General features: G+C 31.5%; 1 protein-coding gene across 7 annotated transcripts in view; it reads left to right on the top strand.

Annotated features, from left to right (window-relative positions):
- Vps13b (vacuolar protein sorting 13 homolog B) overlaps window positions 1–27,633 on the top strand; it is a 677,770-nt gene that overhangs the window by 409,245 nt on the left and 240,892 nt on the right. For all 7 annotated transcript variants that reach the window (XM_078016874.1, XM_078016869.1, XM_078016871.1 and 4 more), the window contains 3 exons: window positions 11,561–11,764; window positions 20,974–21,100; window positions 23,513–23,656. In XM_078016874.1, coding sequence (XP_077873000.1) covers window positions 11,561–11,764; window positions 20,974–21,100; window positions 23,513–23,656 — 475 coding nt within the window. The remainder of the gene's footprint in view (window positions 1–11,560; window positions 11,765–20,973; window positions 21,101–23,512; window positions 23,657–27,633) is intronic.

The following is a 27,633-nucleotide window of genomic DNA, read 5'->3' as shown; positions in this document are numbered from 1 at the left end:
AATACTACAGATTAAATATTTATTCTTTTTATAAAAACTTCCAAGTTTATGCTGTTTTATGGCTTACATGTTGCTTCAGATAGCCTTACAACTTTTATGTTTTAATTATACCTTAGAAAAACTCCAAGGCTAATGTATTTACAAACTAAACTATGCAGTAGAATTACTTATTTGATTTTTAAAATTACACCTGAGAAAAATATACTTGTATCAATTAAATCTTATGTAAAAATTTATTAACAGAATAGATAGTATAACTTAGTTTGTTCAAATAGTTCATATTTCAATCACTGAAATCAATACCATGTAGCTTATGGTATGGTACTGAATCTGTTCTTTGGATGTACTCTTACCAATAAGGATATTACATTTATTATTGTCATATTTTCATAATTCTTGCCATGTTAAGACATAATGGCTAAAGTAAATTTAAAAAGGTTTTCATTCTTTAGGGAATAGTGAGGAGAAATTGCATTCTGATTTTCCCGGAAGAAAAAGATACATCTTCATATTAGGAATATGGAATAATAATGTTTCACTTCCTGAGTACATGGTGATTGATTTTCACCTTCATTAATTCCTGGATGCATGGATAGGACATTTTATCTGAAGTTCTTATCTATATTAGTATATGATGTTAAACTTCCAATTTTAAATTTGATTATTGCTGGAAATCTGAATACTGTTCAATCCCAAATTTATTGGAGGCTTTTTTGGGGAGGGTACAGAGATTGAACTCAGGGACAGTCAATCACTGAGCCACATCCCCAGCCCTCTTTTGTATTATATTTAGAGACAGGGTCTCACTGAGTTGCTTAGCACCTCACTGTTGCTGAGGCTGGCTTTGAACTTGCAATCTGCCTGCCTCAGCCTCCCAAGATCCTGTGATTGCAGGTGTACGACACCATGTACAGCTAACAGAGGTTTTATTTAGTTTTTTTTTTGTAGGATTAAGATTCTATAGAGAAAGGTTTTCAAAAGAAGCAAATCTTTTGTCAAACCTTAGAAAGTAACTAATATGACCCTCAAATAGTAAGTACACTTACTATTAATGTCTTCAGAATAATATCAGTAGTATCTTTAATGATATCACATTGCTGTTTTCAATCAGTGTCCTAATTCATATCCATGTAATCAATCACATCTTAATCATAGATGTAGATAAGGGAAGTTTGAGAGAAGTCTTTTGGGGGTATAATTGCAAAACTCAGTGAAAGAGTTGGAATTAAATAATACCTTGAAGAGTATGTTGAATTTTAGCAAATATGCCAGGTAGAGAGGATGCAGGAGGCATTTAGAGGCAGAAACAAGCCTGGTACATTTTGAGAGATTTGATTTTTATATCAGATAATTTTTTTAAATAGGGGCTTAATGAGAAAAAGGTGGAGAAAATTGATTGAGATTTAATTCTGGATTCTTTGAACTTCTTGTCATGGAATTTGTGTTTTATTCTTTAAGGAAACTCTGAGTGTTTGTAATCAGGTTTGCATTATTTTCAGAGGATTAAATAGAGTGCTGAGCACATGCTAGCTACTTTAAGAGCACAGATTCTGGTACTAGGCTGTGTGGATTTGTGTTGCAGCGTTTTCATTCACTAGCCAAGAGACTGGCCCACTTAAGAAGCTAAATTTCCTCTTTCAAGCATAGATCTTAATAATTCCTACCTCATAGGTAGTATATTAATATTTCCTGCTCTCATAAGATATGAGAATTACACAAATTGATGCATATAACATTGACAGCTTCTCTGGCACATAGTATTCAGAAATATAACCGAATACCTATTTGTATTTTCTGTTGTAATTATACTGATTGAATTTTTGTAAATAGTTGGTTAATATAACTCTAGTATTTTGATTGAATCAGTGAAAGAATTCTGCTCTTAATGGTTGCTTAAACAAAATTAAATAAGTAACATATCATTGGCAGAACCAAGAAATTATAGTTTCTTATGTATACAAAACACACAGAGAGAGATTGAGATTGATATTGAGATTGGGATTACCCCCCTTCCCAGGATGTTTAGAGCAGTTAAAAATTACCAGAAAATTTTCAACTTGTAGTTTCAAGCCCTGCCTAATAGCAGGCCATGTCACATTAATAGCTAAAATTTACAAAGCATATGTTTCCTCTTTTAATTTTCACCATAGCCCTCAGCATTACTTAATACCATTTTTTCACATTTTTGTTGTGAAAACATCCAAGATCAGGATTTTCTAGGATCCCACTGCACCATAACTCCATTAATTTTACTGAAACAACTATATTAGAATAATATAGAGAATAAAGAAATGTGTTTTCTATACCTATCATACCTCTTTTCTGTGATTTGCCTTTTTAACTGCCTTATGCAGACCCCTGAATTCAGTATTCATACATTTTTACTGGCATTTAATATTTCCTTGTATAAATATGCCAGGTTATCATTCCTTCTGTTAATAGACATTTAAAATTTTTAATTTTTTGTAACACATAGAGTGTAAAATGAATCAACTTCACAGATTCTTTGTATACATATATAATAGTTTTTCTAGGACATGCTTTCTATTTGAATTTCTGTGGTAGTAAAAAATTTTATATCTGCCCTAATACAGTACCATTAGCCACATTTGGTTAAACTTTGATTCATTTAACTAAAGAGCTAAAGTTTTAATACTTCATTTAATATTAACTAACCTAATTTTAAATGCATACAACTAGTGGCTATTCTATTGGAGAAAACACATTTAAGGGCATGAATCTAAGATTTTAATTGCTAGATTGTAGGTTATATATCACTTCAAGTCTGCTAAATATCACCACATTATTGTTGAAAAAAAAGGGTAGTATCAGACTTACATTCCCAATAGCTGAGTATGAGAGGTTTGTTGTTCTACATCCTTGCCAAATGCTTTGCATTAATACAGTTGTTTAGGTACTGCATGCTTAGGATCTTCTTGGACCTAGATATGAGTGAATGATGTTGAGGGAAAAATACTTTCCCTGTACAACTGGAAGTGATACTTCAGTGTTGCGGTGCCTGAGTATGAATATGTGCCCTCTGATATAAGGGTGCCATGCCCTTCAATCTACATCTAGATATATATCTATCTGTATGGAAAATATGCCAATTTTCAGATCAAGTGTTAGACTCTGTACTTGTTGCTAATTAGAAGAGTCTGATACCTTTTCTTTTTATTCTCATAATTTTTATGATATTTATATTTGTAACATAATAAGAGATTTTCATGAATGCTTGGTGCATTTTTTTAGAACTAATGCTTTCTTTCACATATAAACATAGAATTGCTTACTGATTATTGTACATGCATTTGAAAATCTTGACTTTAGATTCCCATGCCTCTTGACCAATTTTGCAATATTTGTTGGCTTGAAATAATTCTATAGATTATAAACTATGGCGACATTATTTTCAAAGGAATTGTTTTGCTATATACAAATCTAAAGGGTTTTTTGTCCTCCCCAATTTTCTTGTTTTAAATTGATTCTCATCTGTACTCTTGTATGTATTGTCTTTATTAACTATAACTTGAAGTCTCATGTTTTTTCCACCAACTACATATCACACAAATGCATTTTAATAAAGAATCATTATTTATTTAATTTTGAAAACTAGGTCTCATTGGTATGTATAGAAGTAGGTGAGAAAAGGGGACAGAATTTGTAGTCATAAGGTTGGCTTCCAGTTTTGACTATGCTATTTTCCATCTTCTTACATAAAGAATCTGTAAATGGAATGTACCTTTGGCACCCTGTGGATGATGAATGAGCACTTTGCAAATCATTAAATTATCAGCCAATATACAGTCTTAGTGTAGTAGTAGTAGTAGTAGTATTAGTAGTAGTGGTAGTGGTAGTAGTGCTATCATTTATATGCATTTGTTTTTTGCATTACAAAGTTCTTTATAGTAGAACTTTGAACTACATGGAATGAAAGAATGTAGTTAAACAGAAAAAAATTAAATGACAAAAATAAAAGCATATGAATAAAAATGAATTTTATAAGAGATAAGGGAGATATCTTTTTTTTGAAGAGAGAGAGAATTTTTTAATACTTATTTTTCAGTTTTCGGTGGACACAACATCTTTATTATATTTTTTATGTGGTGCTGAGGATCGAACCCAGTGCCCCGCGAATGCCAGGCGAGCATGTTACCACTTGAGCCACATCCCCAGCCCCAAGGGAGATATCTTTTTAAAATTTCTATTAAAGATTTTCCAAGCAGTCTGAAAGTAGGACTAATTTACATACAACCCATTGATTCACTTGTAATTTTCTTTTTATAAAGATTTTATATTTTTTAGAAGTTTAGAAAATTAAGAACCTGCCTTTCCTGTCTATTCCAAGCACTTTGAATACTTCTGTCTTTATGTCATTAAATATTCTTTTAAAACCTCATTTTCAAATACTGCTATTCTTGCTAGCTATCATTAGCTGAGGTAATAAGAAAAGAGCCAGTTCTGAATTCTGACTTGAATTAAGATCTCTGAAAAGATGCCCTCTATTAAACATAGTTTTCGTACTGGGAGATGCTGGGTAATGATTAGTTGGCAGTAAAAGAGTGTTAAAAACACTAGGAGAATTTTACAGAAATTTTCAAATAGTGTAACTCATCTTGGATTTGGAAATAGAGTCTGTGAATGACCAAAACCAGTTATTTTGAGTAAATGTTTAAAAAAAAAAAAAGATATGACAAAAATACCTGAATCAGAAAGCGTGCTAACGCATTTGGAATAAAGTGTTAGTGATTCATGTTTATAAAATAAAAGTTCATTTGCAGCCATGGCATGTTTTATAGAAGAGTCTTAAAACAGGAGTGTGTTGAGGACATGTTATAAGAAACATTAGAGCAAGTAGGAGGTCTGACTGACCCAAATAAGGACACATTATAAATTCAATGTGTTTATTTTATTACCATCCATGGAAACCTAAAGAAAAAGAACATCAATTTACAGTTAGCCTTTCAAAATCACCTTTCATGGGCATTACAGAAAACTTCATTGTTAAGTAAGAGCATTCTGAGTCTAGTATATATGAAGTAAACATTTATGCAAAGTACTTGCACATTTTGGTAATATATGAGGATTTCTTGTAAATACACCTGTAACATTATAACATTCTCAAAAAGCCTTCTGATGCCTTGTTGTCAATGAATTATTTTATTAGTTCATTCAAAGTTATGCAAATAAGATATATTCATTCTAAATCTTAATATTTGAATGCTAATGAATAGTATTTAAGAATTACACTATTAGTATAATAAGAGATTTCTTAATCTTGTGAAAATGCATAATATGTCTGTGGTTTTTATTATGCTAATTAAAAATTAAAAGACTAGAATTATAGTTTTAACAAAGCTGTTGGTAATTCTGTTTCTGATAAATCTGACTTTTCCAGGTAGCTTTTGTTGTTGCTATTGATTTAATGTAAAGTTTAGCCATCTCTTCCATATCCTGTATGTTGGCTATTGTTGGCATAAATGGAATTTTGCAATTTGTGCTGTCATTTCATCTAATTTTGATGAGCTTATTTTTTGAACTATCATAGAATTAGAATTCTAATTCATCATCTTAGCTGTACTTATCAATTTTGTCATCTGGAAACCTGATGGCCCATTTATGAAATTCATTAAATTATAAAAACATTTAATTAAGCCATACATATCCTCTGTCATGTTACTAGAGATCTGACCTCATATAGATATTGTTTGGCTCTGGTATTAATCAGCTTTAAATCCATCACAGAAGGGATGCTCCTCTAAACAGTTTAGTGAAGGAGGAAGAACAAGTATGAATTTCTGTTTATACATAAACTACCTTTAGATTTTACTGGTTATTTTCCTGCTTATTCAGATAGCAGAGAGAAAATGTTCTAAGTCAAAGAGATATGGTGCTCCAGGTCATCAAGTTATCAATGTGGATTTTTAGGATTTATAGGGATGCTAGTTAAGAGTAAAAGGAAAGAAGGTATATTTCTGAGCTCCAGTCCGGGCCTGCTAAATCAGACTCTGTAGAGCTGGGAGCATAACATTTTTAACAAGCTCCTCAGGTGATTCTTCTGCAATCTTAAGACTAGGTTCCTGCCCTGGGTCACTGTTCAAGGAATACAACTTTGGTTTTAGTCAGATAGTCAATCATATTATTCCCTATCCTATTTATTTTCAAGATTACGATAAATTATGGAGGCTTGATGATAAATATGTACACATTTAATTTAATCAAGACACATTCCTATTTTCTGGCTTGTTTAACATTTTGTAGATCTCAATTGAGCTATAAATGAATGAATTTTACTTCTTTACAGTGAATTCCCAAGATATGCCTATTCAGCAATGAGCAGTAAATGGTTCAACATGAGCTGTTCCTTATGTAAACATACAAAAGGCTTAACCCAGACTAAATCAATTTAAAAAGGAAAACATTAAAGCTATGTTTCCTGTTATACACTTAAAGTCTTCTTTGGTTCCTATGATTACATTATTGACCAACTATTGCAGACTTAGTTTATCCTCCCACACCACCTGCTGAATGGTTCAAATGGTATGGGAGAAGAGTTTCGGAAGGGCAAAGTAATTACAATTATAACTCCTACATTTTAGCCAATAAAGCAGCTTTTTGTGTTAAGAGGAAGGAAGTTATGGGCATCTTGATTCACCTTCTTTCCTGATTTGAATTGCTAAAAGGTTTTATAGGCTGTAATAAGAAGAGAGAGCAAAGTTCAAAGCTTAAAAGTATGAAAATTTGAAATTTAAAAATTGCTGGTTTTGACTGCAGATATTTCTAGGAAAAATTTAATTAGGATGTTAAACAATAATTTAAGGCATTTTAAGATAAGTTTTTCTTTTTAAGGCAAACATTGCTAACATTAGGCATCCTAGTCCTCCCTCCCTCACAGTTCTTTTCCTCTGATTAATTCCCTACTAAAATATCATTTTATTAGAATTCTTTAATGATTCTGCAATTGTTTTTTGTGCTATGACAATCTAATACACTAAATCAAAGCTCTCTTGAAAAAAATTTACTTCAATTTTGGTATTTGCAATCAGATAGTTTTTCATTCCCACCATTCCTTTACTTAGGGAAAAAAGCATTTAAAAGTTGTAAAGTTATAAGACAATTTCTGATCATTAGAAAATAAAAATATTTTTGAATCTTCTATTAACATAATTTTACTTATACCTTTTTAAAAATTCTAATGTACCATAAAAATGAAATATTTCTTTCAGAAGACATCTAGCTGTATGCCCACATGAAAACATTACAGTGAAACCCATTAATTTGAACAATTACTATGAATTAAAATTAAATAAAAAGATATCTTGTTGTAATAGTGCTTAATAAAATTTAATGCATAGCATTTGAAAATATTTTTAGTATATTAATTTAGTATTGGAAAATAAAACTGTTTTGAATATTCTATGTAATAATAACTGTTCTCAGTTTTACTTGTACATAAAACAAAACAAGGGCATAGCTTATACTTTAAAGATTTAAAATTAGTGACTATTTCAAGTTGAAAACAAATCCTTAATTGTTTTCCAAAAAATGAAGTAAATCAGTGTCTTGCTAGTATATATCAAACTATAATGAATTGAAAATAAATCATGAGGATCATGTATTAAGAAAGAAAAGTTGGATTTTAATTATCTAATTCTGAAAAAAAACTATTCTACATTTATTTTTATTAGGGGAAAAATCAAACCAAACTTATAAAATGTGTATAACTCTTTGTAATCTAAATAGTAACAAAACCTAACAAGCAAAATGGCTTATGTTTTTAAATTTATGAGATAAATTTAAATTTTACATAATGGGCAGCTGCAGAGGAAATATTGATATTTCCTGATTTTGATATCTCAAGAGGCTAAGAAATTATTGAAGAAAGGATGCTTTTTTAAAGATGCAAGTATATTTCTAATTGGCCCAAATCTTCCACAGTAAACTTTTACTTGGCCTGGAAAGTAAAGGGTTTACTACATACTAACCAGCATGCTATTATAATCTTTTTAGGCTAATGAAATAAATCCAATTAGAAAATGTGGGTAAAATTTATTGAGTTTGGCTTATTAAATTCAGGGTCAGTGGTTGCTCTGCTCTGCTTTTTTATGTTTTGCCAAATACTAAAATGCACTTCATTCAGCTGCGTCCCTCTTCCTATCACTTTCTAGTCATTTCACTGTTATTTAATATTGTATTCAGAGACTGAGAATCCAAAAAGGATGATTGTGTCCTAATGCTTATTGAAGTTTTTATGATGTGAAAATTTATATATTATATTTTATATATTATCTCACTTAATTTTCATAATTAAGATGGAAACCCAAGTTTCTGTTTGCTCTGAACTACTGTACTGTACTACTACATAATTTCTGTATCTTGTTTGGTAGGAGTGAAATGGCCCATTTGCAAGGCAACTCCAACTTTTGGGCCACCTTTCTTCATTCCCAAAGGTTGGGCCTGTTAAGGTCTCCTAAACATTGTAGAGTTTCTTGAACTCTAAGGATGGGTTTTTCTTTGGCTTGAAGTCCCCATTGCCTTTCATTACTTCTTCCTCTGCAGCTGTCCATGCTACCCATTCAGAGTCTTTTCAAGGTTTTGGGATGAGCTACTCTCATGCCTTTGAATTTGTTGATTCCCCTACCTGAGATACTTTATTCAAATACAGTTTATTTGTGAAATGAGAAGATAGAGTTTTTCAGAAATCCTTTAAACTTTGTGTGTCTCCTTCTTGGCCTTCCCTAGTTTGGGTCAGGTTTTCTAATTGCATTCTCTATTCAACCTTGTAAACTGTTGTCTGCTTTATAGCTGCTTCTTCCCACTAGACTGTAAACTTTGTGAGGGTAAGGACCCTAGTGTCCCTAAGGCCTATCACAAAACTTTAAAGAGAGTGCTCAGTAACTTTGCATTCAAAAATAAAATGCAAATTAGCTCATTCCAGGAAGAACCCTTGAGGAAGATAATTTAGATAGTCCTCACTAAACCAACAATAGGACAAACAGTACTCTGTTACTTTCCACCACTTACTATATTACCAGCAGTTTTGTTCTGTCAGGGTTTTAAAATAGTGTGGTTTCATAGAGAAAAAGAACTGTATGAAACAAAGAAATGTAATATGTGATGGAAGAAATGAGTAGATAACCTTTATATTAATCCCACAGTGAAAAAGGAAGAAATATCTTCCAGGGACAGTGATGATCAGGAGAGATATTTTCCACAATAAGTTACAAAATCTTTGTCTCTATAAATCTTCTCAGTATCATTCTATTATCTATAGCATCATAGTTATGTTTCCTTTTTTATTGCAAATAGTTTATTTAGCCTTTTTATCTCTTTTCCCCCCTCAGTGCTGGAAATTTGTCTATTTTTAGTTTTGTTCATGATCTCTTTTTTATTTCGTTAATTTCTACTTTTATTTCCTCCCCTCTTTTTTTTAGCTTATGTTGCCTTTTTTATATTTATCTTACTAATTTTAAGTCTTTCTACTTTCCTAAACAAGTATTTTAGATGATAAATCTTCTTCAAAGTGCCCCTGTAACTGTATCTCATCACCTTTATTGCATAACATTTTGTTATTTATTATTTAATTTTCATTATTATTTTTGACCAATAAGTGATGAATTTGAAAATGTTTTTAAATTTTCAAACAAAAAAAAACTTTTCACTTTTTTCTTACATTCTAATTTTTACTTTATTTGGAAGTTATCCATGTTTATTATTTTAGAGGTTTTTATAGCTATTTTAGCATGTATCAAAGTTAACAAAAATTGGGCTGGGGATGTGGCTCAAGCGGTAGCGCGCTCGCCTTGCATGCATGCGGCCCGGGTTCGATCCTCAGCACCACATACCAACAAAGATGTTGTGTCTGCCGAGAACTAAAAAATAAATATTAAAAATTCTCTCTCTCTCTCTCTCTCTCTCTCTCTCTCTCTCTCTCTCTCTCTCTCTCTCTCTCTCTCCCCTCTCTCACTCTCTCTTTAAAAAAAAAAAAAGTTAACAAAAATCTAAAATTAAATCAGTATCTTTTCCCTTCTCCACAACTATACAACCTTAAAAGACTACTTAACATGATCCCCTAATTTGTATATTATTATTGTTCAGTGTCTTATTTTTGCCCTTTCTTCCTTCAGTTTACACATTAATATTATTGATTTAAAGATGATATTTATTTAGATTTATCCATATATTTGCCAGTTTCTTCCTTATCATTACTTCTTAGGATTTATTGAGTTATCTGGATCTGAGATTTGGCATTTTTCAACAATTGTGCATTCTCTAACAGTATTTCTTCAAATAATGCCTCCATCCCATTCTCTATTATTTCCCAAAAACTCCAATCAGGAACTTTTTAGACTTTATTGCTCTCTCCTATATATACTTTGAACCTAGCTACAACATTTCTTTGTCTCTTTGAATTGTATTGTAACTGTCTTTGAATCTTTGTTTCAACTTGCTATCACTTCTTTTGGGTTCAATCTGTTTTGAATTTTAAATTGTAGTAATTCTGTTCTTTGTGGATCTACATAGTTCTAACAAGCCTTATTCCTGCCTTATTTTCTTTATTTTTCTTTATTTTTTTTTTTTGGTATAGGGATTGAACTCAGGGGCACTCAACCACTGAACCCACCCCTGGTCCTATTTTGTATTTTATGTAGAGACAGGATCTCACTGAGTTGCTTAGCAGCTCACTAAGTTGTGAAAGCTGGCTTTGAACTCTTGGTCCTCCTGTCTCAGCCTTCCCCAGCCTGTCCCAAGCCTCTGGGATTTACAGGTGTGAGTCACCGCAACCAGCTCCTTACTTATTTTGAGGATGCTTTTTTACTTTTTAAATAATTGTTTCATATTTTATATATGCCAGTACACTACAGGTTTTTTTGAAGTTTTTGAGGATATATCTTCTGTACCCTATTGCTACTGTGTGTCACTCAGGGTCCCTTATTATCATGTGTGACTTGTGAATTTTGTATGTGAATGTCTCATTTTACTTGAAACCTAAATTGGGAAAATTATTTGAGTTGAAATTCAATTTATCCAAAGAAAATTTGCTTTTACCTTTGCCTTTGTGTTTGGCAGCACTATCTACTTGAGATAAGCCTCTCCAAACTAAAATCATTTTCATACCATATTTCAGACTCAACCCCAAGTGCTGACTATCACCTTTCCTAACAAAATATCAAAGTTCTTAGAGTAGTAAATGATTAGCATCAGAAAGTATTTTGAGTAAATTTGTAACTCTGCTGTCTTTGAACCTCTGAATTTTGTTTACTCTTTGTTAAGGTGGATATAACAAAATGTGAAAGCATCTCTGTAACTGAAATCATGTATGTGAAAGCACATAACAAAAGGGTATTGTGTTGGGAAATATAAGAAATTATTATAGGATAAATGATTGCAAGTGATAAATTTTTGATGTCACAGTATGTTAATTTTCTATTAACTATCTAATAAATGTGGATAACAGTTTATTAATCAGTAATACAAAAAAGTTTTGTGGTACTATTTAGTAAATAAAATAAATGTAGATGTTTATTACATCTGTTACTTTTTTCCATTTGCTTTACAGAAGAGCCTTGAACTTAGGAATTCTTAGAGATCCTGGATCTGAAATTGAAGATAGACAATACCAAATAGACCTGCAGTCCATCAATATTGGTACTGCACAGTGGGACCAACTAAAACCAGAGAAGGAAAGTGGAACAGGAGGGGTGCTTACAGAGAGTGAAAGGAATTCTCAAAATCCAGCCCTTGAGTGGAATATGGCCAGCAGGTACGAAATGATTGAGAAATGATATTGCCAGTAGGGTTAGTGATCTTTAGCATGCCCAACCTAAGTGTTTGGTAGTGCTTCTGCTTTTCTTTACAAACAAAATAAATATTGTAATTTAGCTGATGATTTTGCTGGGAAACCTGCTAATTTTACCACTGTTACATTGTTACAAATTAGAGTTGTTTGTTTATTTGTTTGTTTAACCTTGCTATTTGTTGAAAAGATTCACTTTATTCTATTCACATTATTTCTTGAAATCCATTTGAGTTTAGGGTCAATTCTTTTATTTTTTAGCCTCTTCTTTCTACTTAAAATAATAAAAGGAAAATAGTAACAAATGCTTTATAACGCCATGTTCAAGTTAGAGAAGAAGGAACAGCAATAATTCTTAGCTCTGGGTTTTTTCCATTGTCTTTAACTAAAAGCTATATTCACAGAGAACATTTTTTAAACAATTAGTCCTGAATGTAAGCTATTAAGATATGTAGAGAGCCACTGCCATCTTACCCAGGCTGTTCATGGTCCTTATTAGAGAGATAGGTAAGATTATTTGCTAGAAAGAAGATACTAGGCATTAAAACTTAACTTTATATTGTAATACAATTTATTATATTGTAATAAAGTTAATTTTTCATGAGTTCTCTTATAAGATTAGATTTCTTGGGGCTGGGGTTGTAGCTCGGTGGTAAAGCATTTACCTAGCATGTGGGAGGCACAGGGTTTGATCCTCAGTATCACATAAAAATAAATAAATAAGATAAAGGTATTGTATCCATCTACAACTTAAAAAAAAAGATTAGATTTCTTTAAATCATCTTGTGTAGTCTTTACCATACTCCTTTTACAATGATGATTGCTTTAGTTCTATTCCTTTAATACAAAAACTATATTTTTCTCCATGTCATAATAATAATAATAATGGTATTCATAAGGGGTTATATAATATTTATCACTTTACCTTGTTTAACTTAATTTTTACAATAAAGTTGTAAAAAATTTTTTTCCCTAAGTATACATGAAGAAACTGAAGCACAAAACATCATACTGGTCACATAATAGAAAATAAAGATTTGAGTGAATCAATGAAAATTTGAATGGTTGGATGATTAACTGACATGACAAGTCAGGTTACTGAGTATAAATGTTTCTGAGAGATATTTATTCAGATGAAGACAGGAAATTTTAGATCTAATAGAGCCCAGTTCTGATGCATAATCTCAACAAAAGAATAAACAGGGCCTTAATATAATTCTGTTTGTTTTTGAATAGGTATTTTAGGTAAAATTCAAAAGATACAAAGTAAAGAATAATTTACTCCCTCCCCTGACCAGTATCAAATAGTAGTCTTTTTTAATGATTTTCATTCTCTTTTTCTGAGTATATTATGCAATTTTTTTCTTTGATTATGATGTGTTTCTGTGTGTTATGTTGGGAACAAGAGAATAAAAATTAAGCATAGAGAATTATTAAATTCTAAAACTTATAGATGTCCTCTTCCCAAATCTTAATTTTCCAAAGCTGAAAAGATTCAATCAGATAGCAGAGCACTATGAGGATTATAATAAGTAATTTTTTTTAGGAATAAAATATTACCCAATTGGGGAAGAAGCTGGGAAGTAAGGATCTAAAAGAGGGACTTAGAGGATCAGAGAAAAGTGACAACAAAAGCCTCTCGAAGTGCTTGATCTGGGTAAAATCATTGCAGCTTTCAACAGAACCTGGGAAACTAGGTGCATCTGGCTGTTAGAGTGGGACCATGAGGAGACTGATAGAGAGATTAGTGGGAAGTAGTGGCCTCTGCATCTGGGTTTGGGCCTGAAGTTAAGTCAGGAGGAAGACATGATTACAGAGCCAAGGAAAGTGAGGATAAGCTAGTATCTTCCAACACCTCTGCATTGGCCTTTCACTGCATTTAAACCTTGGTGATCTTCATAGAACATTAGTTACTACTGTTTCCTTACACCTTCCACACCTTGTGCAGATTTCTCTTGACAAACTTAAAACTCTGAGCCATCCTTCACAAGTTGTTATACAACAAAAGCACTACAGAATACTAAGTTTAATGATAATCCTTGGCTTGTTCGGTGTCAGTTATAGAACTAAGTCTAGAACCCTGGTTTCCTTACTCAGTTTCCTTATTTGCTTAGGCTTTGCCCCCACAGGTTTATGCTACAGTTCATTCTTAGCTAATCTTTTCTTTAAAAAAGGTTTTCCAAATCATGGCATTTGCAGGAAAATGAATGGAGTTAGAGAAGATAATGCTAAGTGAAGTTAGCCAATCCCAAAAAACTAAATGCCGAGTGTTTTCTCTGAAATAAGGAAGCTGATTCATAGTGGGATAGGGAGGGGGGAGCATGGGAGGAATAGACAAACTCTAGATAGGGCAGAGGGGTAGGAAGGAAAAGGAGGGGGCATGGGGTAATTAATGATGGTTGAATGTGACGATCATTATTATACAAAGTACATGTATGAGGACACGAAAATTTCCTTTTAACAACTATTTTTCTATTTCTTCCTATTACTGATTATGTTTATATCCTTAGAAATTTTATCTTTTAAACTTTATTATCAGAGAAATATATGTTCATTTAAATATTTTGATACAAATGTTTAAAATTCATGTGATATTCTGTGGACTGTTCCCCCTAACAGATTTCTTTTAAGATTGTTGTTTCTATGTTTGCTTATCAAGCAGAATTTGAATATGACAGATTCCCCCAATCATTCCTATATGTCATAGTCACCATAACATTAAATGTGGGTAACTGTTGCTAAGTGTTGACATTAAAATCCCAGAACCACATGTTACTACTAACCTTATTTCTGAGAGATTGTGAATATTTGGTGTGTCTTTAGATCTCTTTAGTTTTTGAAAGTGTTATCCGCTCAAAAATGTTCACACCTGACAGAAGCCTTTGTATATTTTGATTTGTAATTAAACAAATATGAGATTTTTCCAGAATTGCACCTGAAATCCTAAATGGAATGTGCAATGAAAGCAGTTTTCTTTGTTTTAAATCTTTAACCTGAAAACCATCCCTTTTCTTATATTAATTTGCTAGTTTATCAAGCCTAACACTTAATGAAATTATAGAACTTAGTCTGATTCTCATATTTTATAGACTAATGCTTAGAATGGCCTAAACATTATAAAATTTTATAATGTTTTACTTAAACCTTTCCATGACTTTCCATGAAAGAATGAGATCCCCTTCCTGTTTAAAGTACCTAGGGACTAACAGTGAAGGAAAAAGTAACCCTGATAACAGCAAAAAGAAGCAAACAGTTTTTACTTTCAGCAACCAGCAGATATCTGCTTCCTTCCATCTTGATTGAAGGTGTTCTGTTGCAATCTGAAAAATGTCAGAGCAGTAAATGGAAAGAGATCCTGTCCTGTCTAGTCTCATTCTTCCTTATATCTTTGCATAGTGACTGACAGACTGTAGGTACTCAAAAAATAAGAAAAAAATCTTTATATCAAATATAATTATAGTAATATACTGAACCATAAAATTTTTAAAAACCCTTCAATTATTTTTAATACTTTTAAAATTTTGTTTTAATTTTTTGTTTAGTTGTCAATGGATCTTTATTTTATTTATTTATATGTAGTGTTGAGAATCAAACCCAGTGCCTCACACATACTAGGCAAGTACCCTCAACCCCAGCCCATTCTTCACTTATTGTGAAATCTTTCAGCTCTGGCATGGTAATCCTTATAGAGACACATAGATGCCTGAGTCATTAAAACTCAATTAACCAAATCCTCAAATAACTAATTTCTCTCCTGCAACATTTTGTTTTTAATAGAAGTAGCCAAAGAAAATAATATCAAGAGTGTACCTAAAAGCATATGTACAACAAATATCTATTATTACTTATAATTTTATGAGTTTCCCTGGTACATCAATATATGTTAGTAAAAGCCTTATCATGAAATAAAAGAAATCTCTTGATCCTCCATATCTTGGCAGATTTCTATTTTTTTCCAAGGTACAACATATAATATTCTCTTCTTAACAAATTTTAGCACTTCCTCTAGTCTCTCCCTCCTCAGTGAAGCTTATATTGAAGGTTTTCTTTATCAGTTCTATCAAGTAAAATTAGATGCAGGAGTTTCTAGCTATGATATAAACAACTGGAGGGAATAACCAGAGGTATTATTCATTAGACATCTCAGTAAAATTGAGTTATGTTAATATTTCAATTCAGGCATGCTCATAAAACTATCATATAGAGGTTGTAATAAATCTAGCACTTGTTATCATCACAGTTACATTAACCATAGTTTTTATTTATTATTTGTTAGGGTTTTGTCCTGTTTTTGAGGATGAATTTTTAGAGTTGGTGTTTTATGGTTTTGGTGGTTTGTTATTTTTGTTTTGTTTTGGCATATTTTTTGGAATATTTATTTTTAATTTTATTTGATTTTGCCAAACTAAATTTATATTGGCATTTTATTTAAATATATTTTAAAATAATTCTCATTACAACCTATAGTCATTATACCATTGTTCATAAGATGTTTTGTATGTGCAGAACCTTAAGGTAAAAGATTAGATCATTTACTGAGTGTTCCCATACCATCCTTATTATATTTTTTATATTTTATGATTATTTTGCTTAGTTATCTTTCCTGTTAAATTGAGCTCCATGAGAATCAGCACTATGAATCCATTTTTGCCATTTCTCCCATCACTAGCAAAGACCCTGGCATCATAGTGAATACTCAAGTTCATGTTTCTCAATTTCAGAGAAAGATAAATTCTATGAAAATAATATATTGGTATAATGTGACAAAAGTGACTGGGAAATTTCCTTAGATTGGGGCTCAGGGAAGGCCTCTTTTAATACCTGAGTGAAAAGAATGAGCTATACATGCAAATTCCCCTGCAGTATTTCTACCTTAGATGTTCCAGGCAGAGCAAAGATCCTTGAGTAGGAACAACTTAGTACATTTATGGATCATGCTTGGCAAGGATGAAAAAAGCAATAGAAGTCACATTTTAGGGAGAGAAGAGCTAAATTACAAATGGAGTGGTCAAAGGGAGTTTGACATTTATTTTAATTGCATTAGAAAGTCTTTGGATAGAGTTCCTCTTGAAAAAATACTTAAGTAGGCTTAAACACGTAAGTAAATATTTCATGTTCAAAGTTACTATACAATTCAAATTATTTATCCTTGTGACTCTCATTAATCTCAAAATAAGAGGAATCTTTAGGAAAAGGTTTATGTAACAAAAAGGTTTTCAGATACCTGAGAGTTTAAAATAAACGTTTGTGAATATTACTGTTTTTCATATTTAAAAATAATCCTTTGTAATTCATTGATTATCAGTGGTAATCATCACAAGACTTAAGTATCTTCTGCTTTACTACCTTCTCTTTGGAGCTCAGCTCTAATACCATGGCAGGAAATTAATTTGTTTAAGCATTGGCCTGCACAAGTAGGCCATCAACATTTTTCATTCTATTGTTTTAGTAGAATACTTTGGAAAACTTTGATACCATTTTTCCTACTTCATAATATGCAATATTTGAAGTATCATTAAATTTCTTTGTTATTTTTGCACACAGACACACCAAATGTGTGGTAGTTGGGCAGAATTTTAGAGTACCTTGAGCCCAGGAAAAATGGCCAGTCTTTCTGAATATGTTTTCATCACTGCATGTGGCATACACCTGTAGCATTCTTGCTTAATAATAGTTTTGGAAAACAATACTTTCCTTTGCTTACAAAATACACCTTCCAAAACTTAACTGAAAAGCTTTTGTTAACACAGGACTGTTTTCCTGTTATTTGATTAGAACCTATGAGAGTCAATGTTTTGTTAATTTTTAACAAGAGTTTTGTTTCTGTGGATACAATCCTCTATATTAGATGATAGCTACAAATAAATGTGTCTTTTTTGTTGTTGTTTCTGTGGACAATATAAATCATTGTTTTATTAGAGTGCATCAGAGAAATATTTCTTCCACAACTTTCCTAACCCCATGTGCCATAGCATACTGTAGGTAAACTTTTTTCTATATAGGTGAGTTTAACCTTATGTTATCATAGTTGATAAACTGTTTCATGGACCCATGAATAATTGTGTTTTTCTCAATCTATGGATTCTTACATTTCATCATTTATAAAAAAGCTTTTAGCCTTTGTTCCTTTTTCTTTTTCTGTTCTCTCATTTTGTAATGCTAATTAAATATGAAAGACTTCTCTCCTTCTCTCTTAATTTTTTAAATTATTAAATTATTTAAAACTAATATAATTATTATGTGATAATTAAAAAGAAAAAACAAAAAGAATTCTTTATAGTATATTCCTGAAGTATTAATAGTTCTATTTAGTTTACACTTTCTTAAGCTATATCTAAAATGCCATTTATCTCAACTAATATGCATTTTAATTTTAATGGCAACAATTTTCATTTCTGCAAATTATATTTAGTTATTTTTGTAGCATTTTTCTTTTTACTTCATTCCTTATTTAAAATTTTAAACAAGTATATTTTATTATCCATATAAACTAATTTTCTTATCAAAAGTTCTTGGCAGTACATTTGAAAATGAGATCTAATTCTTTTGCTAATAAAATAATCTGTGATTAGAAGCTTATCTTAAGTGGTCTTTGTCCTTGAGAATTCTGTTTTCATTGAGGACATGATTTTTTTTAATAAATTTTTTTTGAGAGAGAGCGAGAGAATTTTAATATTTATTTTTTAGTTTTCAGCAGACACATCTTTGTTTGTATGTGGTGCTGAGCATTGAACCCGGGCCGCACACATGCCAGGCGAGCACACTACCGCTTGAGCCACATTCCCAGCCCAGGACATGATTTTTTTAAAAAATATATTTTTGGTTCTAGATGGGCACAATACCTTCATTTTATTTATTTATTTCTACGTGGTGCTGAGGATTGAACCCGGTGCCTCATACTTGCAAGACATGTGCTATGCCACTGAGCCACAATCCCAGCCTAGGACATGTTTTTGTAAAGAGATTTTGGTCTATTTGGGACAGATGCTATAGCATTATTAATGATCTGATGCCCCTTTCATGTAAATAACTCTAAAAGAGTATTCCAGGATCATACAGGTAATGTAAATTAAAACTACTCAACACACATGGGGAATTTCCCATTTTTTATTTTCCAGGAAGATGGATGGTTTTTTTGTTTTTGTTTATGTATTTTATATAAATAATTTTTGGTTGTTGTGTTATGTTTTGTTTTTCAACAAGTTCTCTTAGCAAAACAGGCAAATTCCCTTGCTCCTTTTTCAGATAGGTTAATTAATATTTTCTTAGCTCTTCAGGTACCCAAGATCTAGTTCATTTCAAAACTCTTGCCTTGTCTCAAAATAGCTATTAAAATGTATTTACTTGGTTTACTGAGAGTGCTGAGGTCCTCCACAAACAACCTCATTAATACTTTAGGTTTTAGTTCTTTCTTTTAAATTTTGAACTGTAATATTTTAGAATTTAACTTTTTGTTTCTAATACTAATGACTTGATTTAAATTTTATTCTATAATCATATGTCTCATGTTTTTTTACTGATTTAATTCATCACACAACAATAAAAAATATGTGATGTGGACAAGTACTTTTTGTTTCCATCAGTACTTTAGTTAACATTTGTTTTTATTTGGTTCCCTGCCATCTTTTCCATTTTAAGGTATTTTTAATCCATCATATATTTTAGCACTCCCCTATGAGAGCACATCAGATGTTACATGTTTCTCACATTGGTCATTTTATGGAATTTGAGCTATTAGTCTATAATTATAGTGTCTCTCAGGATCTAAACCCTTCCTCTGTAGTCACATATTTTAATACTTCTTCCTGTTACTCTCTACTTACTAGATCTCTTAATTCTTTAAAATTGACTTTCTTGAAATTTAATACTTATGTGTCACAGAACCAGATGATCCAATTTACTTTTTTGGCAGACATCACATAAAGCTCTGCCTGTTGCACATTTAACAAAAGATGTTAGTACTCTCTAGGCTCCTCTGATTTGGCGGGGGGGGAGATATGCGTAAACTTGGATTTTATCTACGTTTTTTTCATGAGATAACATGTCAATTATTTGATTTCAACTTTATCACTTTATAATATAAGGAAATGATAAGAAACTTTTATAAAGAATATTATATTAATATGGTTCAAAGGAAATTTTAAGGTATGTCTTTCAATAAAACATAAACATAGTATATTATTTCAGAATGAAAATTAAGGATATAAATAAATGGTCTTGAAGGTAACAGCATGATACTTGGTTTCTCAGTTTCATCTTCTACCATGCAATCAGTGCTTCCTTTGAAAGTCTTAGAAATTTTCAATGCTAAGTAGAAATATTGTGCTATATAACTGATCACAGGTAAGAATGTGTGTTGTCTGACATCAGCTTGCCCTCCAAGCCAGTTCTGGAACCTTTGTTCCTATTGGATAACTTTAGTCTAGAACTTCATTTTCTCATTGGTGATGTGGGTCTAATACTGATTTTTACTTTATATGCAGAGTTGTTTTGAGAAAACATTTGGTTTTAGACACAAAAGCCATTAAATGGACTTTAAAGGCTGCAGTAATTCATTCAGTAAGATGGTTCTTAGAGCTTAACAAAAGGAGTCAAAGATTAAGAGGATGTGCTCATGAGTCTATGAGATTGGAAAAGATGGCAGTTGTCAAATGGAAGGTCAGAAATATTAAAAAAAGGAAATCAAAAATTATTTCAGCTGGGAGCAGTGGCACATGCCTCTAATCCCAGTGGCTCAGGAGGCTGAGACTGGAGGATTGTGAGTTCAGAGTCAACCTCAGCAACTTAGACTGTGTCTCTAAATAAAATATTAAAAAGTGTTAGGCATGTGTCTCAGTGGTTAAGTGCCCCTAGGTTCAATTCCTGGTTTTAAAAAAATTCCAAAACAGTAAAATTATTTGATGATAACAATGATATGCATCTATTTGTAAGAAAAATGGTCTTAAGATGATACTAATGTGAAATGCCTTAATTATTTATATCTGATTTTTTTCAGTGAAGATTTTTCCTATCTTTCATAGGTCTTTGTGGTATTGCAGTTAAGAAACTGTGTCTATAAAATATGCAGTATTCTCAGAATAGTAATATAATTTTGTCATCTATTTTCATAGTTTAAAATCTTAATGAAAATTATCCTTGAAAAAAGTGAAATAATAATTTTTTACTTTATCTTTTAGCATAAGGCGACATCAAGAAAGGAGAGCAATTTTGACCCCCATTTTGACTGACTTTTCTGTACGAATAACTGGAGCACCTGCCATAATTTTCACCAAAATAAGTTCTCCAGAAAATCTCCATACAGAGGTAGGACATAATATAGATGTCATTTTAGTCTAAATAATAAAGCAATTCCTCTTGATATGTTTTGAATTTTCAAGTTTCATCCCATGTGACATCAAACTAGCTTATTAATAATAAGATTTATCATAGATAATATTTACTAAGCACTTCCTAATGCTATACAGTTATTGCTTTCCTTGTAATAACTCACTTAATCCTCATGATAATGTAGTTGATAATCTACTCCTACCTGCATTTTATAGATGAGGAAACTGAGGTTTTAAGAGGGTGTCCAATTTGCAAAATTTCACAAGAAGTAGAAAGTATAACAAGGTATGAACTCAGTTGGTCTAGCTCTAACTTGTATACTATTAACTTCTCTAGCATCTTTCTAACACATCTATATACTAAGAATTACATATTATTTTGTCAGTATACAAATGTATTAGAAAGATGCTGTAGAATACTCCACAGTACACTGCATTGCTAAGCTAGGATTTTTGGTATGTTAGGTGTATTAAATGTATTTTAGGTTCCATTCTCAGCACTGCACACAAGTAAATAAAATAAAGGTCCATCAACTAAAAATACATATAAAAAAAGATTTACACATTGTATTCACATTTTAGAATTATTTCAATTTCCTGATTATATTTGGCTCACAAAAAAAATGAAATAAAAGGATTGGTATTATAGCTCAATGGTACAGTGCTTTCCTAACAAGTGTGAGGCCCTGGGTGTGATCCCCAGCATCATAGAAGCTAGGTAGTTAGATATTAGGTAGGTATATAGATATTATAATCACTTTTAATTCTTCAGTGTTTTTTTCCCTGAAAATACTCTTTACTTGAATTCTAAAGTATTCTCATCATGAAATTCAGAAACAAAAGAATGTATCAAACTGTAAATAAAATACCATTGCATGTTAATTAACTTATCTTCTAACTTGAAGGCATTATTAGAAAGTTTCTCATTCCCAAGTGAAACAGGCACAAAGTTGAAGAGCAGAAAACCTAGTTCTAGTCCAAGCTCAGCTTCATGTTAAAAGATGTCATCTGCAACTATTCATTTAAATTCCCAGTTCCTTAGTTTCCTCATACATATCTTAATTGCCTCATGTACAACTGTTTTAAAGCTCAAACTGATCAGAAGATGATAGTTATAAAAGAAGTAAAAACAGAACTTATTTTTATGGTGTTAGCTAATGATTCTACCATTGCATTTATACCATTTAACCTGCAATTACAGGATGCTTATTTTCACAGGATGATATTCTACTAATAGAACTAACATATTTTTAGGACAATGTTTCATCTTTCTGGGAAATGTTACAATGACAATTAAAAAAGAAAAAGAAAACCTCTGAGCCAATGTACTTTTTTTCATTATGACTAAAATAAGAATTCCAAGTATAATGAGAGAATACAGGAAATTTGTGGAGAAAAAGTTTGTTTAACCAAAAAAAAAAAAAGGATAATCATGTCAGATATGCTATTCTTTATAGCTTTATTAAAAACTATTCTAAGCTTTCCAGTTTGTATTTGGACAGCCATAGTGTCCTTTCAAATCCATGCCTTTGGATGATGCTAACAAGGAGAAGGCATGTTGGACATTCCCAAGCATTTAACGTTGTCCACATGGACTTCATGACAGGAAACAGGACTTTTGCTTAACTATTAATTGAAGCTTCTGGATGTCTTTTTTGTTGTTTTCCTAATAGGTTTTTCAGTGATAAATGTTCAAGTTATACAGAACAGCAACATTAAATAATGGATGGGTAACTAATGCTGCCAAGAGTTTAACAGTTGTAAGAAGTAAAATTAATTAGTCTAGCTATCCTTGGCTTCAGCACCATATGCTATTACAAACATTTCAAATTCTCTTGTGGAGAATACTTACACCATAGTGTTTGCTTAAAATTGCCTACCTAGAGTTGCCTATTTATATCTGTCTGCTCCCTTAGATTATAACCTCCACATGAGCAAGTTGTCCTTTAAGAACAACCTTATTTTTTGTGATAATCCTAGTATTCTACTATAGTGACTAGTTCTTAGAAGAATTTCAGTAAATACTTGTTGATTTGAAATGATATACAAGATCCTGCTTTAGAACTACGTTGTTTCTTATATATTAAAACAATGATAGAAGTTTTGAAGTATGAACAAGTCAAATGGGTATGAAAAGGTGAAAAATTCTTTTTAATGACCCAGGCCTGGCATATAGTAAGCCTATATAAATGATTTTAAAATTAATCCATTAAACTATGGCAAGTGACTACTCATCATTTTTGCTTTTCTCATTAACATATGAACTTAAGTCCCATTAGACTTAGAAAGTAGTAATAGTCAAATAAGCATAAAAATGATGAATTATTATCTGAAGCCTATCTTATTTCTTTATCTGTATTCAACCTTTGTTCCCTGCCCTCTCCTTCAGGAGATTTTAGTATGTGGCCATTCCTTGGAAGTGAATATAACCACAAACCTGGACTTCTTCCTAAGTGTGGCTCAAGTTCAACTCTTACATCAGTTAATCGTAGCAAATATGACTGGTCTGGAACCATCAAAAAAGGCCACAGAGGTAACTATTACCTGATTTTAATTAGAGTTACTGCATTTGTGCCAACTTTACAATAGAACAGCTATAATTAAACTAGATGTTTTCTGCTAATTATTCTGCATTTAACTTTATTCACAATATGATCATAAAACATTCTGGATTGATGTTCTCTAGTTTTGAAATTTGTTTAGTCTCTTTTCCTCTTATTTGTCATGCAACTTTACAAAATTGCTGTACAATGACCTCAGAAAAACATGATTTTATTACCCTGCTGAATTTTCTAAAGTGTGTTGTGAGAAACCTAGTGTAGCTTTCATTGACTCAGATACATTACAGGGATAGGGCTTCTTTTGGAAGTGAACTTTGTAAGAGTACTGTGGGAATATCCTCAATAAATAACTGGTAAGTCATTTATTTCTCATACTCAGTGAAGAAAGGACACAATGATAGAAGTTGAATGCCTGCCTAGAATTTTAATTTTGATCTGGTCTTCTTTGGAAGTCTATTATTACCACAAAGCATGTCAGCATAAAACAGAACAATGCTTGTTAGATGCTTCTCGAAGTATTTTCTTTGCTTTTTCTTTTGTGTTTCTTTCATCATATCTGTACTTAGAATAAATCTTCTATAAAATTCCAGGAAAACAAACTGTGAAAAAAGGTATTTCTTTTATTCTTACCATGAGTCACAGAGAAGGCTAATTTCTGTTTATTAAGAATGAAAGAGGGCTAGGGTTGTGGCTCAATGGCAGAGTTCTTGCCTCATACATGTGAAGCACTGGGTTTGATCCTCAGCACCTCATAAAAAAAAAATAAACAAACAAAATAAAGATATTGTGTCCAAATATTAAAAAAAAAAAAAAAGAATGAAAGAAACCAGGCTGGGTTGTGGCTCAGTGGTGGAACACTCTCCTAGTGTATGTGAGGCACTGGGTTCAATTTCAAGGCACCACATATAAATAAATTAATTAAAGTTCCATCTACAACTGGGAAAAAAAGAAAAAGAATGAAAGAAACCAGGCATGGTGGTACACACCTGTAATTCCAGCAGCTCAGGAGGCTGAGGTAGAAGGATTGCAAATTCAAATCTAGTCTTGCCAACTTAGTGAGGCCTTAAGCAATTTAGCAAGACATTGTCTCAAAAATAGAAAAAAGCTAGGAGTGTAACTCTGTGGCTAAGTGCCCCTGGATTAAAAAAATTAAAAAAAAAAAAAGTAAATGTAGGGAAGTAGGGAAGGAAATAGTGTTTAATGAGAGCCACTTGGTGCTAGGCAGTGTGACCAAGCATTGTCATGTAAGTTAACACATATATTTTCAAGCATCAAGAGAGATGATCTACCTAAAATCATTATCCATAGCTAAAATACTGATGATCTAAGGATTGAATTAAGTCAGTTCTCTTCTTATTCTGCTACAGATCGTGTACCTAACTACACCTTTTTCTCTTGGTGTTATTTATTTTTAAAAAGCTATTTAAGTATGATAAACTTTTGTAAATGGAGAGTCTCTAACTCAATCATCTTTTACCACCTATGATTTATGTTTATTTGTTGTCTTTTTAAGGACTGTAAAGCTGTATATTCTCCAAAATATTAGAGAAAATATTCCAGTATACTTTAGATAATCCATAAAAATATAATTATGTGACATGAAATAAGCAACTTTTAAAAATTCTCCCATGAATTTTCAATGAAGTCCATTAAGCAAGTTGGGTTAGAAAATAATATTTGTTATTCCTTTATTATTTGTGCCAGTTTTATGAATCTTTTATATCAAAAGAAATCTAACTTACAGATTACTTATTTGTTTTAGGAATTAATAACTTTTTACCTGCACACTTCTACTGCCTATCCCTAGGATCAAATTTCATTAAATAAAAGAACACTCAGAATAATTAATACCCTTCCCTGAACACTGAGTCATCCTTCACAGTTTCATAAACTAGCGAAGCATTGTTACTTGCAGCTTTTAAAATGCAGTGGCACTTTGTTCCTTTTTAAATATCATGTTAAAAGTATAGATTATATATTTTAAAACAGTAAGTATTATGTGTGGTCACTATAATTGTAAAGAAAGGGGCAGAGTATACTGAGAGTGGATAATTTGGCACTATCCCTAGCCCTGGAGTGATACATTTGTGGGCATTTCAGTATTTTAGAAAAGAATTTCGGTGAATTTTCTATTTTGAGAGGTTATTAATATTTCAGACAAATCTTTGGCAATGTTTCATTTGAAATATTTGAATCCATAAATTATTAGCAGAACTCATATCTGATAGTCTAAGGATATAAAGACATTTTAGTTACATAGAATAATTGTTTATAATCAGTTGAAATGTATTTTGAAAGAGCTAGGTGATTACCTTTACAATACTATATTTTTAAACTCTTTAAAATTTTAAACTTGACCAAGTTAATGGAAAAATGCAAGAAGGAATATGTGTTTGTTAAAAAGACATATCCTGGGGCCTGGGGATGTGGCTCAAACGGTAATGCACTTGCCTGGCATGTGTGGGGCGCTGGGTTCGATCCTCGGCACCACATAAAATAAAATAAAGATGTTGTGTCTGCTGAAAACTGAAAAATAAATATTAAAAAAATTCTCTCTCTCTCTCTCTCTCTCTCTCTCTCTCTCTCTCTCTCTCTCTTTCTCTCTCTCTCCTCTTTCTCTATCTAAAAAAAAAAAAAGACATATACTAAGGGGCTGGGGTTTTGGCTCAGTGGTAGAGTGCTCACCTAGCACACATGAGGCATTGGGTTCAAACCTCAGCACCAAATAAAAATGAATTAAAGATATTATGTCCACTTACAACTAAAAAATAAATATTTTAAAAAAGACATATTCTGAAATTAGGTATAGCTACTATTTCATAAGAATAATAAATTTTAAAAAGTAAATATATAAAAACAAAAAAATATAAATAAATAAAATAAATATTTAGGGCTTTTTTAACTATAGTTCTATGTTTCTGAATACTAAAATTTTTAACGTATGTCACTACTATATTTGCTTTTAATAAAACTTATAGTATAATTTATTGTAAATATAATGGATTATTAATGAGAATATCATTTATCAGCACTATAAAGGATCCTGAGAATTATAGACCAGTTAATGATCTAAGCTTACCATCTGATACTATATTGATGCAGTAGTATGGAACGTATTTCAGTAAGAAGTTATACATATTTAGTATATTGCTATTAGACCACTAGAGTGATAACAAGGAATATAGAGTAGTTTGTGTAAAGTGCTAAATATCCCACTTTGGAAGCTTAACATTATAAGAATTCAGGGAAGAGAGAGAAGGCATTAGGCCGGTTTATCAGTGACCTAACTTCATGGAGAAATTGAAACTGACTAGGTAGAGAAGAGAAGCCTATGTATTTACTCAATAAGTATTCAGTTCTTATGTATGAAAGATAGAGTATGTCACTAGGGTGATAGCAATTAAAATAGTAAAGTATCTTTTCTCATTTTCTAGTGCTTATTTATTTGGTAGGGAAGATAGACAGTAAACAAATGGAGATTAGATCAGAATATACACAAAAACAACTACTCATTTATGCAAAAATTAGTTTAAATTCTGTAACTGATTGGATCATTCTTATAAGCTTAAATAAACTCATGAGATTAAAGATTGAATGTTGGGGAAGAGAAGCAGTAGAGGAATAGACATTACATTTGGTGTTAATAAAAAGTGGTTAAGGTATAGAGAAATAATGTGGAAAAAGACATGGAAATTGTAAACATTAGGATTTTTGATAGGATATTGAAAAAGTCCACTTTCTTAGGTGAAGGAACTGTGTTGAGAAATAATGGAAGATATACTACAAAGTAAATATTTTATTGTGGGCAGTTGGGAACCAAAGTTCAAAGACTTAAATGAATGGGGTAACATAGTAGAAGTGGTATTTATTTGTTATGCTAGTCTCTTGGCAAAAGATTGAAGTGGCATTCAAGAAACTGTATGTGTTCATAAGGAAAAAAGACTATAGA

This window comes from Ictidomys tridecemlineatus, chromosome 7, assembly GCF_052094955.1.
Source record: "Ictidomys tridecemlineatus isolate mIctTri1 chromosome 7, mIctTri1.hap1, whole genome shotgun sequence".
Classification (NCBI taxonomy): domain Eukaryota; kingdom Metazoa; phylum Chordata; class Mammalia; order Rodentia; family Sciuridae; genus Ictidomys; species Ictidomys tridecemlineatus.
Note: the sequence above shows the minus strand (reverse complement) of the source record. Positions and strands in the feature narration are given on the sequence as shown.